The 21,826-nt window shown below is 36.2% G+C and overlaps 1 protein-coding gene across 1 annotated transcript; it reads right to left on the bottom strand.

The window, feature by feature from the left end:
* Positions 1-2,127: 2,127 nt before the first annotated feature.
* Positions 2,128-14,118, bottom strand: LOC118737105 (tachykinin-like peptides receptor 99D). The gene is made up of 7 exons (XM_036467402.1): positions 13,550-14,118; positions 12,098-12,263; positions 11,452-11,584; positions 11,038-11,236; positions 5,901-6,115; positions 4,185-4,289; positions 2,128-4,097 (listed from the first exon to the last, which is right to left on the bottom strand). Exons 1-7 carry the CDS (start codon positions 14,031-14,033, stop codon positions 2,961-2,963), a joined length of 2,439 nt encoding a protein of 812 aa, XP_036323295.1. The 5' UTR covers positions 14,034-14,118; the 3' UTR covers positions 2,128-2,960.
* Between the last annotated feature and the right edge of the window lie 7,708 nt (positions 14,119-21,826).

Genomic DNA, 21,826 nt, shown 5'->3' with positions numbered 1-21,826 from the left:
ACTTAACTAAATTTTAATTTTACATACATACATATGTATATACAATGCATACAAACTAGTTACTCATAAATACTTAATAGGCTTACGTAAGTATTAGCTATGCATTAATTTATGTAAGTAAATCGTAGGGCACAGCCATTCTCCGCTTCTTTATGTTTACAGACGCGCTCATATTTTATTTTATTTTTCAGTTTCTTACAAATTACTTATAACTCCAAGTTTTCTTTTTTTGCGAGCGAAAAAATTTCATTTAAGCAAATTTTAGCAGAAATTTGAACAATTATAAATGGTATTGTACAATAGTGATTAATAAGTGACTACTTAGTTTAAGTATTTAAGTAAATTCGCCAATACTTAAAATTTTAGCTCTTTAAAAAATTCACAACTATTTGGTTACATTTTAACACTTAAGTAACTAACAGCGTAGTGGCAATTCTTATTAGTGAGGTGTGAACACCAAAAATGCAGTGAAATGAAAAATTGTATGTGTGTGTGTGTGTGCGCGTTTTTATTTTACGCTCGAATTCACGGCAATCACTTTTCGATATTTACATACATAAGTACATTGTACCTTTTTATTGGTCATAGTGGTTTTCAGCACCAAGTAATTGAGAGTGAATCAGCATTCCCGTTATTTTTCATTTTCTTTTACGAATATATATAGAAAACAATCGAACTGGAAAGGCATGACAAGGAATTATACACGCGCTTTATTCCTTACCCATACATACTTCACAACTAGGCAATCAGAACCTTTGTCTACAAACCGAGTATTCTGATTATGTTGGCCGGCATATAAAAGGCCACTGATTTCATGGATTGTGGGAAACTTCTTCACTTATTTCTTATTGCTTTTCTGTAGCTTTATTGGCACGGAATTTTTCTTACACATCTTCCAGCTTTTTATTTTTAAAATTATTCGGAAAATTTCCAAGTCAGAACTGTAATACGTAAATAGTTATATATCAGCACATCTGAAGATAATGTAGTATTATCTAATATAACACATTTAAGGCACTGTTTACACTTATTCAACGATTCTTGAATGACAAGTTTGTTTGAAGTCGGCTAAAGAGTAGACATATTCGGCTTTTTAGTACACATCTGCTAACTGAGATCGAAAGGCCCATTCAGTCTAAATGGTTACTTAGTATGTGCGACTTCGTGGAATTGAACCGTATCAGAAGTTATGTGTGCAGCTCAGAGAGTCTCCAAAAAAAGAGCTGTAACTTGTATCGTTCAAGACGAGATATAAGCCAGATACAATTGTAGGGGATGTGCTAGGATATTCTAAAGATGAACAATATCTCGAAACTGCGAATACACTTGATGGCACTGGAATAGCTAATATTTGACCAAAACTGTGTAAACTGTGTGAACTTCGAAATGTCCTCTCTTCTGAGCAGCTCTTATATTATTTTCCTATCCATTTGTGGCCATAGTAGCCTAGCTATTCTAGAAGTGCCCTAATCTAACCATGACCTATTGGCCTATAGCTCTTTATGAACATTAATTTGCAGGTAGTCATGGGAATCCTAATTCCACCTCACCTCACTCAGTGGAAGATTAGTACTTTTCTTGGCTAGCTCAATGGCCCTGCAATTTTCTGCAATATCTCTATGTCCCAGGACTCATATGAAGCTAACCTTGAAGACTATGCTAATGTCATTTAGGGCTGAAAGGAATTCCTGTGCAACCTTTGACCTTCGAATTACCACATTCATTGGCTTGATGGCTGCCTGGCTGTCCGAGAAAAAATTTGTCGCTGTCTTTGTCGCGGCTAGAACCTATGCCTAATAGACGTTATAGTGATCCGGAATTCGTACTGATAATTCCAATCCTAAATTCTTAGAGAAAACACCAAAGCCACGTTTATTATTTAGCTTAGACATACTGAATCAAAAATCCATCTCTGGATCAAAGTTATGAAATGTAATATTTTGAGTGGAACCGGGAGGGAGGAAAGAACTAAGTTATATTAAAGATAAATTTACTTAAAGAGCGCTCTTTCTTATTGTTTCACAAAAAAGGGAAAGTCAAAATTGATTGCTCTTGAATTGAGTTGTAGTGAGGAGGAAGATGTAAGTTTTATTCATCAGTTAGGAATTTTTGCCTCTAAGATTCTCGCTAAAAATATATGACTTTGTTTTGCACAGAGAGTGTTTTTCTCACTTTGCAACACTTCTCAATTTTCAGCTGCTGAAAATCACCATTAACATATGTCACATTTCAATCGGGTTGTGGGCTTGATTTTCTCGAATCTTAATGTTATGGCATTTGAAGCGATTCGCTTGTCTGACTAGGGATTTCTTACGATTTATTTCATTTCTGTATTTACGCAAATATGGCAAATGGAAGCGATACGACAAGATACAAATGTAATGTGAATAACACCGCAAGCATTACTCGTAGTACATATATTTATGAAGAACAGCTCACATACATATGTAAGTATGCATGCATGTGTGTATGTAAAGGATGTGTGTGTGTGTGTTTTGTGGTTAGTAGGACGGGTGGCTATGCCAATAAATTGGCTTGATAAGTGGCCTAACACGCTGATGAGACAGACTGCTCAGATGATTTAGTGAACTCGCACTTAACGTGGCCGTGACTGCATAGGTGAAGTTGGTGTGAGAAGATTGTTCTTAACGTGAACTTGACTATGAAGAGCTGTGCTTTTTCTACTTAAATAATTTTTCTGTGGCTCTGTTTTATATCACTTACCACGTACATATGTATGGGCAAGCTGTAAGGGTCAGTGAGTTTGAATATGTCGGACGTTTGCACACGCGCACATATATTTGTACATATGTATGTATGAGTAAGTACGCAAGGCCTGAATTTGGCGTCATCTGGTCTGTGTGACCTGACCAAAGTCATACACGAAATATTAGTTCACTTTGTATGTACTTTGTTAAGTTGCAAAAAATGCTACGCATTGCACAGCGTGCGTGTCCCTTTTACAGCTTTTGTCCCGATATATCGGCGTTGAGTGTAGACTCGAGCATGCCTGGCGCTGTGGCCGATATGCTACGCATAAGCGCTACCCGAGTTGTGGGCGTACCATGTGTACTCGTGTGGGCGTGTGTCATAGAAGTGCTATCTCGTCGCATGCGTTTCTTGCCACCGCCATTGACAGCGCCACCAACATCGCCACCACCCCGACCAACATGGCGGCCATTTAACTCTTTTTTACGTGCTCGCCAGTGGAACATGCCGGTGAGTGTGTCGAATGTTTTGTGCGTACGTCCGTTATTTGCGGGTCTCGCATGCTTCGTCTTATCACTTTCGTATGTCGTAAACGGTGAACCAGGCACATTAGGTACGTTAACAGCGCTGCGCATTAGTTCAGCGCGCGGAATGGACTTGGCCAACAAAGTGTCCTGGTCACGTCGGCTGATAATTCGTGAAAGTTTGAGACGCGCGCGTGCCGGCGCATGCACGTCCAATTCCGCTATGGAATTTACCGGCTGTACCGGTTGCACAGGCTGCGTGGCTGGCAGGCGGCTCATCGTTAGACTAGCTGGCGATACTGGGTTTGGCAATTCGGACTCGGGCTCGCCAAGGCAATGTACTATGTCGCAAAGTTCATATTGACTGGCGTTGCTATCCCACTCCTGCGAGTTAATCGATGCGCGATCATCACACAAAGGTCGCGCATTACGCACGGCTTGCATCACATTATTGCTAATGACGGAACGTCGCAAGTTATTATTTCTACTGAAATTAATCGCCACCGGCTGCGGATGGCCGTGACAATAGCCATGTCCCGCACCCAACTCCATGTCGAGCAGTAAGTTGCTGTCGGCGCCGTTGGACCGCTGCGATAGTTGGGATTGCAGCTTGTGATGGTGTTGTTGCCTGGGTGTGGATACTGCTGTCGAACCGTTCACTTTATTCGTTGCGATTTCGTTATGCCTCGTCAGCGTCGCTGTGAGTGGGGATTGTGAACCAACTGAGGTGTAACGCGAGCGATGCGATGATTGACGACTGGCGCTATTGCCGCCTACTCCGCTCAAAATAATGCTACCCATAGCGCTGCCTCCGCCGCCGCTGCTGTTAATTGTTGTCGTTGTTGTTGTTGTTCTGATGCTATCCTGCAGAGAAAGATGATGGCTTTGGTCACGACAATGCAATTGCATAACTCGGTAAGAGTGGTAGTGATCGAGAGCATTGTTATTCACCGTTGTGTGGAGGCGCATGGAACCATTCTGTCGCAGGAGGGCGCTATAGTTGTGGCTTTGACTCTGATAGCGACCGGGGAATCCAAATTGACGTGCCAGAGTTACCTGGGAACGAGTAGAGAATACGTTTCAAATGAAATGATCAGCAGCGTGGTGAATTTAAAATAAAATAAAATAGTTGGTGGTAACGATAATGCAATGAAAAAGGGGGAGTGGTTAGAGGTGCGTTGTACCACTCCGTAAGACCTCGGTTCGATCTCTGGCGCGAGAAATATCTTATATTCAAAAAACTTGTTTTTTACAAGCGGCAGCTCATTGACAGGAAATGACAAAACCTCCGAGAGTATTTCTGCCTTGATCAAGTTTCTCAGACAACCATTTGCCACTTGGAGGGGCCATTAAATTATAGGTCCCTCGATTACATTATGTTACGCATAACATAAGGTTGCATACCACAAATTGGAGGACCAAACCAAAGCCAGCGCCAAGTTATTATTATTATTAAGGTAAAGTGCAAAGTTAAGTGAATGTAGTGAAGTGATTAAATTATTGTTATTTTTCCACAATAATTTTCAATTAAAAGCCGCCTAAAGTTAAAAAAAAAAATAGTTTAATATACATAGTTTTTTTAATTAAAATTTTCTAGTGATTTTTTTAGATTTTATTATTTTTTTATAAATTTGTTTTATTTTATTTTGTTCTTTATTTAAATTAAATTTGTTATTCTTTGTCAGTTTCATTTTCTTTTAATGTTTAGATTTTATAGTTTTGAAAATAAGAATACATTTTTTTTAATTGTTTGTCTTGTAATAAAAATATTTTTTTCTTTTTCTAATTAAATTTCCCTTTATTTATTAAATTTTATTATTTTAAAACCAATATAGGTAAAAGTAGTGGAATGGTGTACATTAATGATAAGTGAAGGAAAACGAGACAATAAAATATTTCAAATGAAAATTCCTGGAGCAAGAAATTTATAACATCATCGTTGGTATCAACCAGTTATTACCAGGTCTGGGCGACTCTAACTGCACAGTACTCTTGGGGTAGCGTCGCGTGTGCGTAAAGATGATGTTGACGGCGAAAATTAAGCGTAATCATGCATAACTTAGAACTTCGTAAATCAGAAAGAAACAGACATTGACGTGGCATTAAGTTACGTAAAGTTTCGGCTGTTCAAATATGAGCAATATCCCTTTAAGAGAATTTTCAAGTGCCAGCCTCTAAGTTACCTTAAGTTGCCATAATCTCACCTGTACTGGATTTCAAGCGAATCGGTATGAATCAGTAATTAATTTTTGCTTAATTTTTACCATAAAATTATATCGCAGTCGTCGTCGCTCAGACCTGGTTATTACCACAAAGGAATTCCAAAATGCGCCGGAAAAAGTCTACTTATAAGTATATAAATATATGTAAATACATACATATGTACTTATGTAAGCATTAGTTTCATATATTTTCCCCTCTTTGGAATAAGTTTTACTTGAAGTTTCGCATTTTAATAACGTTTCTTCTAAAAAATACTCGAATTCAGGACGTGCTCTTATCAATTTGAATTACAACTTCATTTCAATAACTACATTTGATATCAAAGGGCAACTTACGTTTTCGTATGCATACCTCGTATTTCAATCTAGTTATTTCCGGCATTTAATTTTGTTTTATGACCCCCCACCACTCAATCACTTCACATTGACGTGCGACTTCACTTACCTTAAAAGCATCACGAAATTTGTGACTCATGATGTTGTATAGCAGCGGATTAATACACGTCGATAGGTAATACAGCACACCGGATATAAGGTCGACAGCTTCGAAGACATCTTTAAAGAGTTGCGATTCAATGTTGGCACTGCTGCCGTATACAGCCATCAAGCGTTGTGCGTGAAAGGGTGCCCAGCACAGAAAGAACGCCACAGCAACGGCAACTGTTGAATGTTGTGCGCGGAAATGAGGACAAACGTGGGCGAATGGTGCGACATGCAAATAAAGAAAAAAGAAAACAAGGAAACACAAAAACGGAGGAAAGAGGAAACACGCAGCAAAAAAGGCAAGTGAAAGAGAGGTTTATTTAATTGTGAAATTACATTTATTTTCAAATCATGAAAATATGTACATATGTACATGCAGGCTATGCGGTTTCACCAGAAACTTAAGTGAAAAATCATTTTTTTCAATTCTGTCAGTATTCATATTAAATTCAAATCAAAAATTCTTTTTCGCTTAAATTGCTTTCGTGAAACTACGTATTAGTTTTTTAAATTTATAAGTAAAAAATTTGGATATTTAATAATGTCATCATCAGGGAACGGATTTTTTGGAAATTGCCTTTTTTTCTGCTAAAGAGATAGAGTATATTCGATTAAGAATGTCCACTATTTAGCTCTCCCTGATTCCATATATACACATTTGATGTTGCCTTTTTTTGCATTTTTTAAGATATTTGCCTTTTTTTGCCTTTTCTACCTTTAAAAAAGTGATTATAGCATTTAAAATTTTTTTTCAAAGATCAAAAAATATACACATTGCCCTTGCGGCTTATAGAAGCGCAGAGACCTCTTGCCAAATTGGTGTTGGAAAAAATCAAAGCCATTTTCTCAGCTAACGAAGGCTTGGAGACAATAAGGGGTGTGGATAAAATTATAAAGGGCGAGGAAAACGCCCTTATTCCTGATAATATGAACATTTCAAACGTTCCTTAGTTAAATTGGGCGCCGCTTGTATCAACTTACGTCGAGCACACATTTAGTATATTCAAGGCTTTTCTTCGCGAAAATCGAATGAAAATGCTGCCGGAAAACTTCAAAATGCATCTTGTGGATCAATGTTTCTACAACTATACAGATTAAAGTTTTATGAGTTAGAAACCCGAAAGGATAAAATAGCCAAAGATTCAAAGTACAAATTTTTCATATAATGAAACTAGTTCATTGTTTTTCTCTTTTTACTTGTAATATAAGCATTTCTAAAATAAATGTATTTTTTGATTGTTCTTCGTATTTTCTGTCTTTTTTTAGTGCCTTATTTTGCTTTTTTTTGCAATACCTAGTGCCTTTTCCTGCCTTTTTCGCTATTTTGTTTTGCCTTTTTTTGCCTTTTTTGCAACACCTAGTGCCTTTTCCTGCCTTTTTCGCTATTTTATTTTGCCTTTTTCAGCTTATTTCGTTATTTTATTTTGCCTTTTTTATAGGTTTTTAGGTCCTAAAAATCCGTTCCCTGGTCATCATTGTATCATTGTGGTTTTATTTAGATTACGCTAAGCATATTTAAATTAATGTAATGAAAAAAAAAGATGTTCAAATCGATTTTTTTATATCAATATTAACTCTACTCTGGCGGGTTTGAAATGAGGTATTTCGTACTTATTTCTATTAGATTTCCTTAAACAAGTTGTGGGGAACATTTATTGAGGGAAAATTCCAACCACAAATTGAGCTTCCATTGAAGAATGGGTTTAGGGAAAGGCCAACATGTGAATAAATCTGGAGTGATAATATCGCAAAAAAAAATGAGTTTGTTTTCAGTTAACTACAAACTGAATATTTTGTGTGTTGACAATTTTTCAATAAAAAGGACTATTTTCGAGAACCGTTTTTACGATTTCTATATTCAACTACCTGGCAGCACTGCATATATTACAAATTGCATTAGGGTGCATCACCAAAAAATCTTCTTAAAAAAATCGAAATATTTTGATTCGGTTCATACAATTTTTAAATATTTTTTTTTGCAGATCTTTGAAGCTTAGTCTCTTGTGTCCTCTGTGGTTATTTAAAAAAAATTAAATTTTTGGTTGTCTTTTCAAATGGGCACGCAAATCGTAATACTTTTCCGAATTATTTTGGCAGATGTCTGAAAATATAATAGATTTTATAATTCCTCAGGAAAAATTGTATCGATATTTTTTGTGGATGGAGGGTGATACACCGTAATGTACATAAATATATCATCAATAGACACAAATAAAGACGCGAGCTCAAAAGCTGACCGCGAAAAAAACTTCAGCTAAGAAAGACTCTTAACATTGTTGACGTTAAAACACGCGTGCATCTCCATTCGTGTATAGTGACGATATGTTTTTTTTTTCAAAAATTCACTCAGCTCTATTCAGTAAAGAAAGCATGATTACTTATACCCGAATCTGCTATATTTATTTTTACAAAAAGATTTGCAGCCATTCAAAAATTTTGTATTCATAACCATTTTGCAAAGTTTACTTTAAGCACCGCACAAAGTTTTCGTGAGGTTATTTCATATATATAACTTTTTGCTTTTGATGTTGGTAAGTGTTTGCTCGGCAACCACACTCCCGTAAAACACCACACTCAGCTGTCACGCGATAACGCAACTTTGTTAAAAGGCGACAATCCCTCAACACTACATCAACAAGGAACACATTTTCCATTCATGCCACAGGTGTGCGCATCTGTTTTACGATTGTTAAAATTATTAGGTGAAAAGGTACCAAGTGCACTATTTTTTATTTAGATTTTGATGCAGAATTATAGATAATGCGAAACTACATCTATTTTTCGTATCTCCTGAAAATGTTTAAAATAATAATAAATATGTAGTAGTGTAGTTATACCTTACACACCTCCGTAAAAATATTCATATATAAGGGAGGAAATGGTGTTGGCGGTCGGCGCCTACTGTGCAATATATGACATTAATTGCCCTGAGCGGGTGTGTTACTGTTAGCACTCGCACAAAATTATAAGGGTATTCAGACTACGCTCGTTAATGTATTAATTCGTTATCTGGTAACTCGGTAATACTTTCAACTTCGAATGCCCTTATTATTTTTCTGGTTAAAATTACCCTCGAATCAGCTGACTAGAAGTTCTTTAATTTATAAAACTTTATTAATTCCACGACAGAATGTTTTATTGAACTTTTGATAAAATGTATGCACTTTTCGCGCGAGAAAATCCCAGCAAATTAGTAACAAAAATGAATCAGCTGACATTTTAAACGCATGTGTTATCACATTATCAGACTTGCCACCTCATTAAGTTGGTAACGACATATTCGGTAATTTACAAAAACAAAACAATGGTGGGAGTTACCGAATACCGAATCAAGACCTTAACGAGTATACTTTGAATACCCTTTGTGTAAATATTTATGCAGGCATGTTTACCGGAAGTAGAGGGCGATTTGAAAGCATGTAAGGGATAATGGGGTTTAAGGCTTATTGACAGCTTAACTGGTTGAATGAGTTTTGCTTTGTTTGCTCGAACGAAATTTGTTTGCTGTGCCGCGGCGGGTATAAATTATCGAAAGCAACAGGCTTCAAGCTACGCGAGTATTGCATGTTTATAAGAATTATGTAAGTTTGATGATAAATAGGTCCAATTAATAACTGCCAAATTGTTTTTTATTATTTCGAGAGTATTTTGTAAAAGGTACTATTTACAGGTCTTCTGCACATTACCGAAAAATTTAGAAATTCTAGCATTGCATATTTCACGGGGCAATATTTTATTACCAGCTTAAGAGATAGTAACAAAAGTAAGATCTTAACAATTGATTTACAGCGCAGAACAGATACATATGTTAATAGAATAAGTGCGCCATGGCGTATGATGAATATAAAATATATGGTAAACATACAACTTTCGAATTATTTACGCTGTGCAACATAAATTTTAGGGCATCAAACAAAATATTTCCAAACGATATTATCGATGCATGGTAATTGCCCCATGTCATCACACTTTTTCAATGGTCTAAAGTTTCAAAAATTACACATAATTATTCTAACTTTTATTGTAATTGTCACTTTTGACCCTTATAAATATTGAATACGTGGGGGTAAATTAAAAAAAAAAACAAAAACAGTGTACAATTCGCCTGTGTTTCGGCGGTTTTTGGTGTCATTTAAAAACTTGACATTTTCCCTACAGTTTTATGGATCATCTTCATTATTCTTCGAAGTAATTAATAAAGGCGGTTAGGTTTAGTTAAGTAGTCGTTTCCAGTTGTGGACACACTACGACATTATAGTTGTTGTTCTTTGTTGCTCCACTCGATTTTGAACGGTACTAACAAAACGGCTGGCATTGAATGGACACCACCTGGTCATCCTTCCGACAATTGCGGCAGTAAAGGTCAAATGTTATTTTCATTCTTACCGCGTAAATTCTGACTAGCGTGGTCACCCGCAAGAGCCCACCAAAAGCATGAGCTATGGCTTTTCAAGCACAAGCCACTGATTTGACTCTCTCCGATCTGTCCTTGTCTGAAAGACCTTGCCATTGCGCATGCCATAGTTTTTCCACAGCGCTTCCATATATTTAAGATGGGGTCCTGCAGTTAATGCAGTCTCGCTGAGGCCTGGTGATTTGACGATTCCTTTCTGGTGGATGTTGTTGAACTCCCGCAAGAAAGGAAAGAGAAAGAGAAAAGTCTCTAAATTGCAACCAGCTTCTTCGGCATTTTTATTTGACCACTCGTCCCTATTTTATTTATACACCAATCAGGGCTATCGAAAAATAATGTTTTTACGATTTGTGGAGGATGTTCTTGGCTTTCATTTATTATACTTTGTATTAAGATTATTTGATTACTTCATAAGATAAAGGTGAATAAGTGGAACTATTTTTGTAGCCGATCAATGGTAAATTGCAAATATCTCGAAAACTTATACGCAGAAAAAAAGTTAACTCGATTTTCGGAATCAGCGAGCAATTCGACATAGGAATTGGATAATGACATCCATGGAACAATTTTTGCTGTAAGCCAGTGTCATACGAACGAAATGCATTTTTTCGTTTAGGTCCTAAATATTTACTAGTTTTTCAATACCTGTTCTCTTGTGGCTCTCCAAGCTTCTTGGGCTACTTACTCAGCATTCTGATCACACGACTTTGTGCGCTGATCCCGCGATGCACATCAAAACTACGCCGTGGCACTGCCTGCAGCAATCGGCTACGCTTCAACTTTATACCAATTAGTACATAGAGTACACAAATTGCCGTCATGGGACCGACAAAGAAGATAAAGCCCGAAACGGCGAAAACATGCTCGACAAAATGATTGCCAATCTGTGAATGAGAAAAGATAAGAAACGAACGCACACACACACACACACGCGTATGAGTTTAAACATCGACTGAATATGGCAGACAAAAACAAGTACATATGTAGGTGTTTCAAAGGCATAGGTAAAGGTCACCACTGCAATATTGAAACTAAAACGTACTTTTCATATTTTTTTTTTTTCTTTTGTAATCAACTCTATACAAATCGGTGAACTTACCGTGCACGAGGTGCCGCCCTGCTCTGACACAACCGAGAATTGCATTGCCTGCGGCAGGGCAAGTAGCAGCGCAGTCACCCAAATGGCGAAGATGAACTTGATGGCGCGCGATAGCTTGGACATGGTGTGCTGTCTGCAATTAGGCGATAAAAAGGGAAAAAATTCACTTCACAAAATTGACTGGTGTAGAGTATTTACTACCATTAAGCAAACAAACAAACAAACGGAAAAAATTTTGTAGTAAGCATAAAAATATATGTGTGTGTATGAAAATTAAAGTGAAAATCTTGAAAGCGTAACCAACAGTGTGCCCTAAAAAAAAGGGCAGCCGTATCGCAACAATTAATCGCTTAAGTTGTCAGTTGAAATTGAATAGTCCAAACGAAGGTAGAGCAATGCAGAAAAAAATAAATACTCAGCCAAAATTAAAAGAGATTTTTTTTTGTTGCGCTGTCGCCTGGTTCTTCTTTTACATCTCGTTCTCATCGTCGTCATATTTGCTTAAGAAAACCCAACTCAATTAAAGAAAAACACATTAAAATGATTGTAGAAATGCATTAAATTAAAGTGAAATGAAAGTGTCAGCTCAATGTTTTCAAAAAGAAGAAAAGAAAAAGAAAACAGATGCCTTCCAACTCGCACTCACCGAAATGGATGACATATCGCTATGTATCGTTCAACGGTAAATGCTGTGATTGTCAATACCGTTGCATTTGTGGCGGTTTCCGCTAAAACGCTTCCCAATATACATATCACATCCCCAAATGGAAAGGCATTCGGATACCAATAACTGTAAACGTCTTGCGGCGCGCCTGTTAATGAGAATAAAATAAATGTTACGAAAGTAAAAATAAATATTTACATACATATGAATATTTAAAGGATTCTTTAATGTAGCTTTTAAATTTCTTTCTAACCAACTAAAAAAAAACTAAGAGGTTATCAATTCGTCGGATATTTTATTTATTTTAATTTATGTACCACATAAACACTTGTTTGGAAAGCATCTTAGCAACATTTAAAGAACACCATATAAATCTCAGTTTCAAACTTTACAAAAAATTTAGGAAAATTCAACAAATTTTTATCAAAAGCAATATCAAAAAATAAATAAATCTCAAAAATCAACGCAATTTTTTTAGCCAGTTGAAACTTGAAATTTATTAGACTAAAATTGTATGTGCTATATGCATTCCCAAAAATCTTCTAAAGATTCATATTAAAAAGTAGAGATTTTTATAAAAACTTGTTGAATTTTCGTTGGATGGTAGTTTTATAGAAAATTAGCTCAAAAAACATTACTAATATTAAAAAAAAAATCTCAACGTGGTCACTTATTTGAGTCACTGTATATCCGTATCTACACAAAATAATGTCGTTAATATTTTGTTATAAGCTTTTATGATTCATATCCTTCACAGTAACTTTGCTGAATAGGCTTTTGTCAAATTGATGTATTGTGGAATGATTTTCCGTCATCCCTTGTCAAATTTGGTTTGGAGAAAAACCGGTTTCGGCATTGTGCCGTGTCATTTTTCGTTTCGTGACACTGAAGATGGCACAACGCCGAAACCGGTTTGTAAAATGACGTTTTCATACATTTTTCAATTTATAAACCTTTTGTAAAGCTATTTTATCTATTATTTAATGCCATATGGCATTAATAATAAAATTAAGTTTAGCTAACAGTAAATTTATTATTTATTATTATGCGAATAAGCCAAAATAACATTGTATTTTCCTATATTAATGAAAATGAGTGTAAATGCAATTTTACAAAAACTTAAAATTATTGAGAAAAAAGGAAAAAATATACTGAAATTAAATGAGCTAAAAAATTGCATACTCAAATTTTTTTTTTTGAAAATTCCGAATAAAAATTTTTCTATTTTAATGAAAATTTGTAATTTTTTAAGTTTTGTAAAATTTTTTTTGTTAGAATATGACCTAGTATATTTTCGTGAAAAATTAACAAAAAAATCACTATGAAAACCCATACGAATATTGTATAGAACTCACTGTACGCATAATTATTTTGACAAGTTTACATGCATACATGTTAAAGATTACTTATAAACTAGTCTCTATCAACACTTACCTGACAGCAGCAACATCAAATCGGAAACAGCCAAGTTGAATAAATAGAAATTTGTCGCTGTATGCATAAACTTATTTCGCGATATAACGATGCATGTGATAAGGTTGCCCAGCACGCCCGCCACAAAAATGATTGCATAGAAAATCGTGAGCGTTATTAATACGGACATGGAAAGCTGTTGCTGTGGTAGCTCTAAAGTTTGATTTAGTTGCGCCGTATTCAACAGATCTGTCAGATTTTCCGTTGAGATATTAAGTGTCAGTGACATATTCTGTTTGAATGCGTCACTCTGCAGCAACTGTTGAAAATCCACCAGCGATGATGAATCAAAGGCAAAGAGCGGCGAATTGCCGTAGTACGCTTGTGTGATGAGGATATCCTCATCGAGCAGCAGCATTTCGTCCGATGTTGCAGTCCCGGCTAATGCACCGGTGGCGATGGCAACTGTGGCCAATTGTGGGCGCAAAAGTGCGTGGGAAAACATTATGACTGTATATGTGAGTGCATGTGCCTAGAAGATTGTTTTAAATTTCATTTTTTTTTAGCGTCTTCGGAAATGGTGCGGGAGTATTTATCTGTAAAAAGAAAAGAAAAATTATTCTATATACGTACATAAATATGTAAGTCTGTATTTTGGGTTTTGTTTCGATTGATTAAGCGGTATATTGAATAAGCAGTGCGATTTACAACAACAATGTTTTTGATGAAGTTCGCAAGACGTAGTTGTCTATACAAATGTTTGTAAATTAACATAAGAATGTACAGTGTACACCCTATATAATACTATGCGTTTTATCGCGTATATTTTCTAAAAATTTACCGCAACAAAAAAGAAAAAGAAGATACCTATTTTTAGAACAAGAACACAAACAATTGCCACCTGCTGTAGGTGTAATTTAATGCGCCTGTCTTTTTGCGGTTTTCCACCTACGTCAAGCAGTCACTTTTAACGAAATGTATGTTTTTGCTTCGTTGTTGATCCTGTTGCTTTTTTAAGCGCCTACTAGCGTACACATCGTAAATTTAGTGGAATGACACAATTGGCAAAGCTACGAGAAAAAGTTTACAAAACAATTGAATGCTTGAACGGAAGCTCACCCATGTAAATCGCAAAACCGAAACTTGAGCAAGGTCAAACTGTAGTACGTGTTTTATATTAGCTGAAATTCAAACATGTGTGCGCAAGCCTGTAAATTTTATACTATTATACATATTGATGTATGAAGGTTTATGGAATCTACACCACTGATATTGCTTTTAGCAAACAAATCAAGTAATTTTCTTGATTACTTTGGTGGAAAAAAGCGAGATTCTTCAACATATCGCTCAGTTGTGCCCAAGCCCGACGGAAGAGAAGGGCGAGACGTTCAAGGATCTCTTCTATGAGCGCTTGGAGCGTACGCTGCTCGCGGCATGATATAAAAATTTTGCCTGTCGATTTAAGTGGAAAAGTGGGCAACGAAGGGGTCTTTAACGTCATTGTTGGAAAATTCCGCCTCCACGACGATGCGTCCGATAACGGACTGGGGCAGTTTGAGTTCGCTGGAGTACGAAAAATGGTATTATGTAATACTAGGTTCCAGCATAAAAAGACCCATCAAGCTAAAGGGCTGCCTCCAGATCGAAAAACGAGAATCGTCTACGTTGTGATGGACATGCGGTAGGTATGCTTCCATTGTATTAGACGAACGTACATTCCGAGGGCCCCAAATATCGGATTGGCCCACTTTCTTGGTGCAGAGGCGGGCGCCATGTGTTATAGGGAACTGAAGAGGGGAGCGAGTGTGAAGTAAAAATTTGAATCCCCATAAGCCCTTCCCTGCCTACTTTAATGTTGGATTTTGAGTCGCAGCTAGATTGGTCGCTTTATAAATGGATGAGAAAGGAACCGTTCAAACCCTTCCGAGGCACTGAACGGTACCCTGTAGGAAAGTTAATTAGTTTGAAAGTAATTTATAAACTACTTTATTTTCAATGATAACTAATTGAAATTCTCACTACTTTACCTACAACGAACTCATTTATTTAACATGGCGATCAGTGTTGCCAGAACTTTTTGGACGAACCGGCTAAATTGGCAAATAAAACCGGCTAAAAACGGCTAAAATGTATGTTGAAGAAAGTCGGACTGACAAGATATATACACGTAGATCCTGTTTTTTGCCCCTCTGAAAGAATTTTAAAAATTCTATGCAAATTTCTTTTATTTGAAATGCAACCGTGGACACTAGCTGGCAGAAAAACTTGCAAATTTGCGTTCGTACAGAAAATTGCAAGTTTCTCTACATGAGAGAGAATTTGGGAGAATTTTTTCTTACTATCTGATATTTTGCGTTATAATTCTCGCTGGATTTTCGACGAACAAACCTATTGTCTTCCCTACAAGGCCTTTTCAGACTGACCGATTCTCAATACACTCAAATAGAAACCAAAACACATAAAAAACGGTGTAAAAAATTCCCTTCAATTTTAAGGCAGTAAAACAACGACTTTAAGTTAACATCAACCGAGGCCATATGTTGACAAGGGATGCAAAATCACAGTTACACAAAAGAACTGGTCAGATTTTTCAGAAATCCCTTCAATTCTGATGTAAAATATGATGCCAAAAGACTGCAGATCTCCCATTTGGATGAACGGTCATATGACCGGCAGATGTCTGGTAGGATTCCCAGAGAGTTTTGCTTTACATAAAAATTTGCGCTCTTGTATTTTCATTTTGACTCACTTCAGTGTTGGTTCCTTTAATTCAAGTTGGCATTCGGTTTTTGGAATTTAAATAAGTTCTCAGCAAAAAAGTTTGTTTAAAAAAATACATATGTGTACATAGTGCTTGAAAATATCAATTTTTCCCTTACCTTAAACCTTTGGGAGTGGGCAAAAATGATGTTTTGTAATTTAGGCAGAATTGAATACGCCCTATCTGGGAAGACAATATCTACATGTAATATTTATTCTGTTTGTTGGCATTATATCCAAACACAAACGCATCTTAAGTGTCTTAACAGCGAAACAATTTCTTATTTTCTAAGTTTGCGAATAAAACTTCACACTTACAATTAAGACATTTATAACAAACATTTTATGAAGAAAATCCCTTCTTCGTTTAAAATAAAAATAAGCGAAATCGGCCCAATTTCATACAACCCTGCCTGACATGAAAATTTTCTCCACGATAAGGCTAGTAGCCATTTCTAACAGATTTTGGGTCGCTTAGTCAAAAATGGAAACATATATACATATTTGAAATTTAAGAAAACAAGGCAAATAGAAAAATCGGCTAAAAACGGCCAATTTTTTTCTGCAAAACGGCTAACAAATCGGCTTCCGGCTAAATCGAAATTTCTCCGGCTGTTTGCTATCGCAACCGGCTAAATCTAGCCGGAAAACGGCTAAAATGGCAACACTGTTGGCGATGTTCTAGGAAGCATTTAAAATGAATTTGGTTTAAACAACTTCAAAGTCAGTATCTTTCTTTTGATTACGCTTGTGTTCTGCACTCCACAGATGCTTTTTCATACATCCAAGACACAAGTTGTTTTTTTGACTAAAAAGAGTATCAAAATTCGAAACATTTTCTCATTGCATTTCTTTTAAAGTAATCTTTCCTTTAGTTGGTTTAAAAATAAATCACTTGTGTCTGTCAGGGTACCTATTTAACTGAGGGCACAATGTGCTTGCTGTTATTTATTTGAGAATGTAAATGATTGCAGCTGAACAGATACTTGAAATGGTATAATGTTCTTCAAGATGAGCAATACATTTTCGATTCCTTCGACGTTGCTACTTCCGAGTTAATTTCCTTGGAGGCAGCAGTTGCTTTTCAAGTGCAACCTGCAAACTATGAACTTTCCTAATTCATAACAACCCATCGGCTTGTTAATTAGCTGTTGAATATGCAAGTAAAATCGACTATCTTCTGAATGAGTAAAATGTAGGAAGTGTCAGCCATTTTTTATTGTATGTCAAACTTGCAACGACCTACATAATTCGCTTAACTTCTTTAAGGGTGGAAAAATGAAAATCTGCTTAAACATGCCTACACAATACAATTAGGAAAATGTATTTGACAAGGAGGACACACCTTTCAACTTTCATTTACGTCAGCAACTTTGCCCACAATTTGAACTCTTTACTGCCTCGCTGACTCAACTGACGTCCGACTGGCTACATCGCACGTCGGTTGGCATTTGTATAAACGAATATACATTTTGGGTATTCACAGCGGTGTGGTAGGTGTTGTATTGTTGTACTATGTCGTAAACTTGAAACGGCTGAAGTACATTTCTATAAAGTCGGTGTGGTTTCAGGTTCTCTAGATACTTACTAAATTATTTAAATGACACTTAGACTAGGTTAGGTTAGGTTAGGAAGACGCGTACAAATGACTCATAGTTCTACTCGGATGCATATTGGCGCATTAAAAATGCACGAAGCTACTTCATATTGTCAGTATCGTATTCACTACCCGGTTGAAACTGTGGAGCTCCGATATTCTCACCTCCGCTATCTCTTTCAAACATTTGCAAACAAATCCAAATCCTTGAGACGCCTTCTTAAGAGGACTGGGCATTGACATAGGAAGCGGTGAATCTGCAGAGAGAGGCTGTTGTTGGTGAAAGTCCTTGGAGTACAGACAGAAGCCGGCTCATTTGTTCATCTTTGAGTCATCGGGGCAGATGGAAATACCATCATTTACCGACAGTGGGCCAGCTTCCCAATCCTCCCCATTTGGAGAGTGTATGGGAATATTAAAAATAGTTATGCCAAGTTGGCGAGAGTTAATAAGCTTCGACATCTAAGTCGACCTTGATTCCGTAACGCCGTCCAGTATTAATTACCTTCAAGACCGCTGCGAGCCCGTAGTTCGTCTGCTGCCACAATTTCGATTAATTTAGTATAAGGGCCCCATTACGAATACTTTTGGTGCGACTAGGCCGATGTGAATACCACAAGTGTCTAGTTGTTTACCTTTATTAATTTGGTTAAAACTCAATTAAATTATAGAGCTCTCCGCATAATCTATGTTCATTTGGTGTTGAGACAGCAAAATGTTAAAATACCATAATACGAAAATTCCAAGCAATAAATCCAAATACTCCTCGTTTCATAAAACTTTTCACTACACTACGTCGAACACAAACAATTGCAATTAGCTTTTACTGTAGAGGTTCGTAATGGGAAGCGGCATAAATTGAGTACTAAGCCATGGGCGCTTAGGCGGACAGTTATGTATGTATGTACATACATAGTATGTATCTACCCTGTGGGGTAATTCTCTAGTTCTGAACTGGCGCACTTCAAGTGTATTTAGACCTGTACTGGAGGTCTACTCTGCGATTCGAAAAGCAATGCGATTCGAAAGTCGACACGCACTAATAAAAACTCATAGCGCCAAGTATTCGAATCCGAATAATTTGCTTGTAGAAGCGAAATGCAAAGTAGACGCCCTGGTTTGCGATAAATCTCTTTTGCACGCAAATAACTGCCTCAACTGTGGTGTAGTGGTTAGCAGTGCGCGCTACCACTCCCAAGGGCCTAGGTTCAAGTTCCAACAAAAAAGCCGCCAAACACATGCTGGCTCGTTTTTGGCGATAAAGCTCTAGTACGGAACTAGAAATTTGCTTCGTGGTTTCCCTGCAGGGTATGTATGCCTATTTGCTTAAAACACCTGAGCCTGTGCGTGTGGCTCGCTCAAAAGCAGTAAAAAATCTGCTACTGTTTTGTCATTTTGCTGACAACGAAATTCGTTCAGTTACCTACGCATAGAATTAACTCCACACACACAAGCAAACGAGTATAAAACCGTATGACGCGAAAAATGAGTGTGGAAATGTAAGGAAATACCCTGCAGAAGATTTCTCTAGTCCAAAAATAGTTCAGGATGCGTTCCATTTTCCGCAACATTACTTCCCGCTCATTGGCGGTGTATAGTTGTCCCATTAGCTTTTCAATGTACATAGTTCAGAGACAGTAGCCCCATAAGCATTCCAATGTGGACAGTTCAGAGATAAACTAAACGAAAAATTTCGTTCTTTGACGATTGTTGTAGCCGAGCGACACGTGAGCCGATGTTGCTTAAACAATAACATCGAAATACTTTGTTCGTGCATGTTGATGCTTGCACCGATGAACGAATCGTGGTTAGATTTGAATTTTTTACACTTCGTCTGCCAGCAGGAATCGGTATTTTTTTAAATATTCAGTGTCCCTCATCGCATAACAAAGCAACCAGTCCATGTCTTGTTCTGTTAGATAATATCTCTGAACAAGTAACTTTATTTCATGGGGACACTTACGCACTGCAGGGTACATGGAATATATCGGAATGTCTGCATTAGTAGCGGGGCAAAGCAGTTAGAAAAGTTTAGTTAATTTCACCAGTTTGAAAATTTAATTAAGACGCCTGAGAGTATATATGTATGTACATATATATGTGAGTATACATACGAGTATATATGTATATATGTATTTGTAAATGCTTACTTGGCACATTTCAGTACAATTAAATGCTTACATATGTATGTGTAGGTGTATGTCTGAAGCACACAGACGATTGCGTGATATATCCTTTTTCAAAGTACATATAGAAATTTGTTGGCTTAAGGTGCTTTTTTGAGCCCTTTTAAACTATGCCAAGTTGTGTTTTACATATGTATGAACTTGGAAGTGCAATTTTAAGTAAGCTTTTGTAGATTAATTAAGGAATGAAATTTTAAGGTACTAAAAGTAATCAGCTGTGTCGCAAGGTGGACATTTTGCAACAATGTTTCACACTTTTATATACAGTTCACAAACATTCCAAAAATGTTCATAAAAATTTTATAATTTTTGAGTATGCAGTTTTTTAGCCCGTTCAATTTTAGTGGAATAAAGTGCAAGTTTAAAGTCGCTAAAGTTGCGCATTTTCTTCTACATATTAAAAATTGATTTTGATCATGCATTAATAGAAGAAAATGCGCAACACCCTCCACAAAAAAAAAAAAAAATTCAAAAAAATCATCGGTACTTTTTAGCGACTTGAAACTTGCTTTTTGTGTATTAGAACAAGCTGTACACTAACATTTGACACTGACTGTAAGTATTTTGAATTGTTCTAAGATCATGAAATTGAATAATTTACCTACATACATACGGATGAGAGGAAAAGTTCTTAATATGTCACGCGCTGACTGAAGCAGTAACTTGAAGATAAGTTACTAACTGTTAATGCAGGAAATGTAAATTTTCTCCCAATAGGACTTTGGCACTTTGATAGCCTTTGTGGGCGGGAACATTCAAACAAAACCAAAACATGAAAACAATGCATAAATTAAGTTCTGAATTAAAACTTTGTGTATTATTTTTACATACGAGTATAATTTTTTTTGAAGAAGCATAACAGCAAATTGTTTTCCTATATTCCTATTTACTGCAAAACAGATTTCCATTACTCTGGTGAAGAAACTTTTTCCTCGTTTACAAATTGTTAAAAATTAGTTAAATCATACAAAAAGTGATACTTGCTAAATATTGATGAACATATATTGTTACCTGAAATGCAAAAAGACGTAACAACATTTCATAACTTTTTCATAAAATGATGCGGAGCGTTGAAATCCGTCATATCAATCAAAAAGTGAATTTTGAATTTTTTACCAGCTACGACTTTTTGCATGTTTTGAACTGCCTAAAATAGGCTACATAAAAATGAAAAAAATAAAATAAAATTGTGAAGGCAAAGCATTGAAAAAGCGGAAATTTAATCAATCAATTCGAGCCCTAACCGCCAAAATAACGTAAGCGACATTTTTTTCAAAATTTTATTTTTGATGCAGAAATATTCCTTGGGCATCTACATGTATTTCTGCATCGAAAAAAAAAATTAAAAAAAAAAATGGCGCTTACGTTATTTTGGCGGTTAGGGCTCAAAATGTTCAATTGTAAAATGCTGTTGAGCATGAAAGAAATAAGTTTGTGTATTTTGTTAAGTGATTGAACAATGAAACAATGTCAAATGGAGGCTAAAAATGATGTTCCTTGCAATTTCAGGTTAGCGTTTGGCTTAACCTTCTCTTAAAAGCGCCCTAAGCTCTACATTAATCGAATATTTAAGTGTTTGAAGAGCGAAGTATCTCATCAATCAAGTTCGCAAATATTTGTTTTATTGAAGCTTATTTATATATTTGTATGTAAATATATTTATGAGCATAATCAAAATATGCAAGCCGTAAACACTTCTTCATACTTTCAACGCTGATTTTAAATAAATTTATTTCGAGCTTATTTTCAAGTCAA

Source organism: Rhagoletis pomonella, unplaced genomic scaffold, assembly GCF_013731165.1.
Source record: "Rhagoletis pomonella isolate Grant_MI unplaced genomic scaffold, Rhpom_1.0 Rhpom_scaffold_00004, whole genome shotgun sequence".
NCBI classification, from domain to species: Eukaryota; Metazoa; Arthropoda; class Insecta; order Diptera; family Tephritidae; genus Rhagoletis; species Rhagoletis pomonella.
The sequence above is the reverse complement of the archived record's forward strand: the minus strand, read 5'-3'. Positions and strand labels throughout refer to the sequence as shown.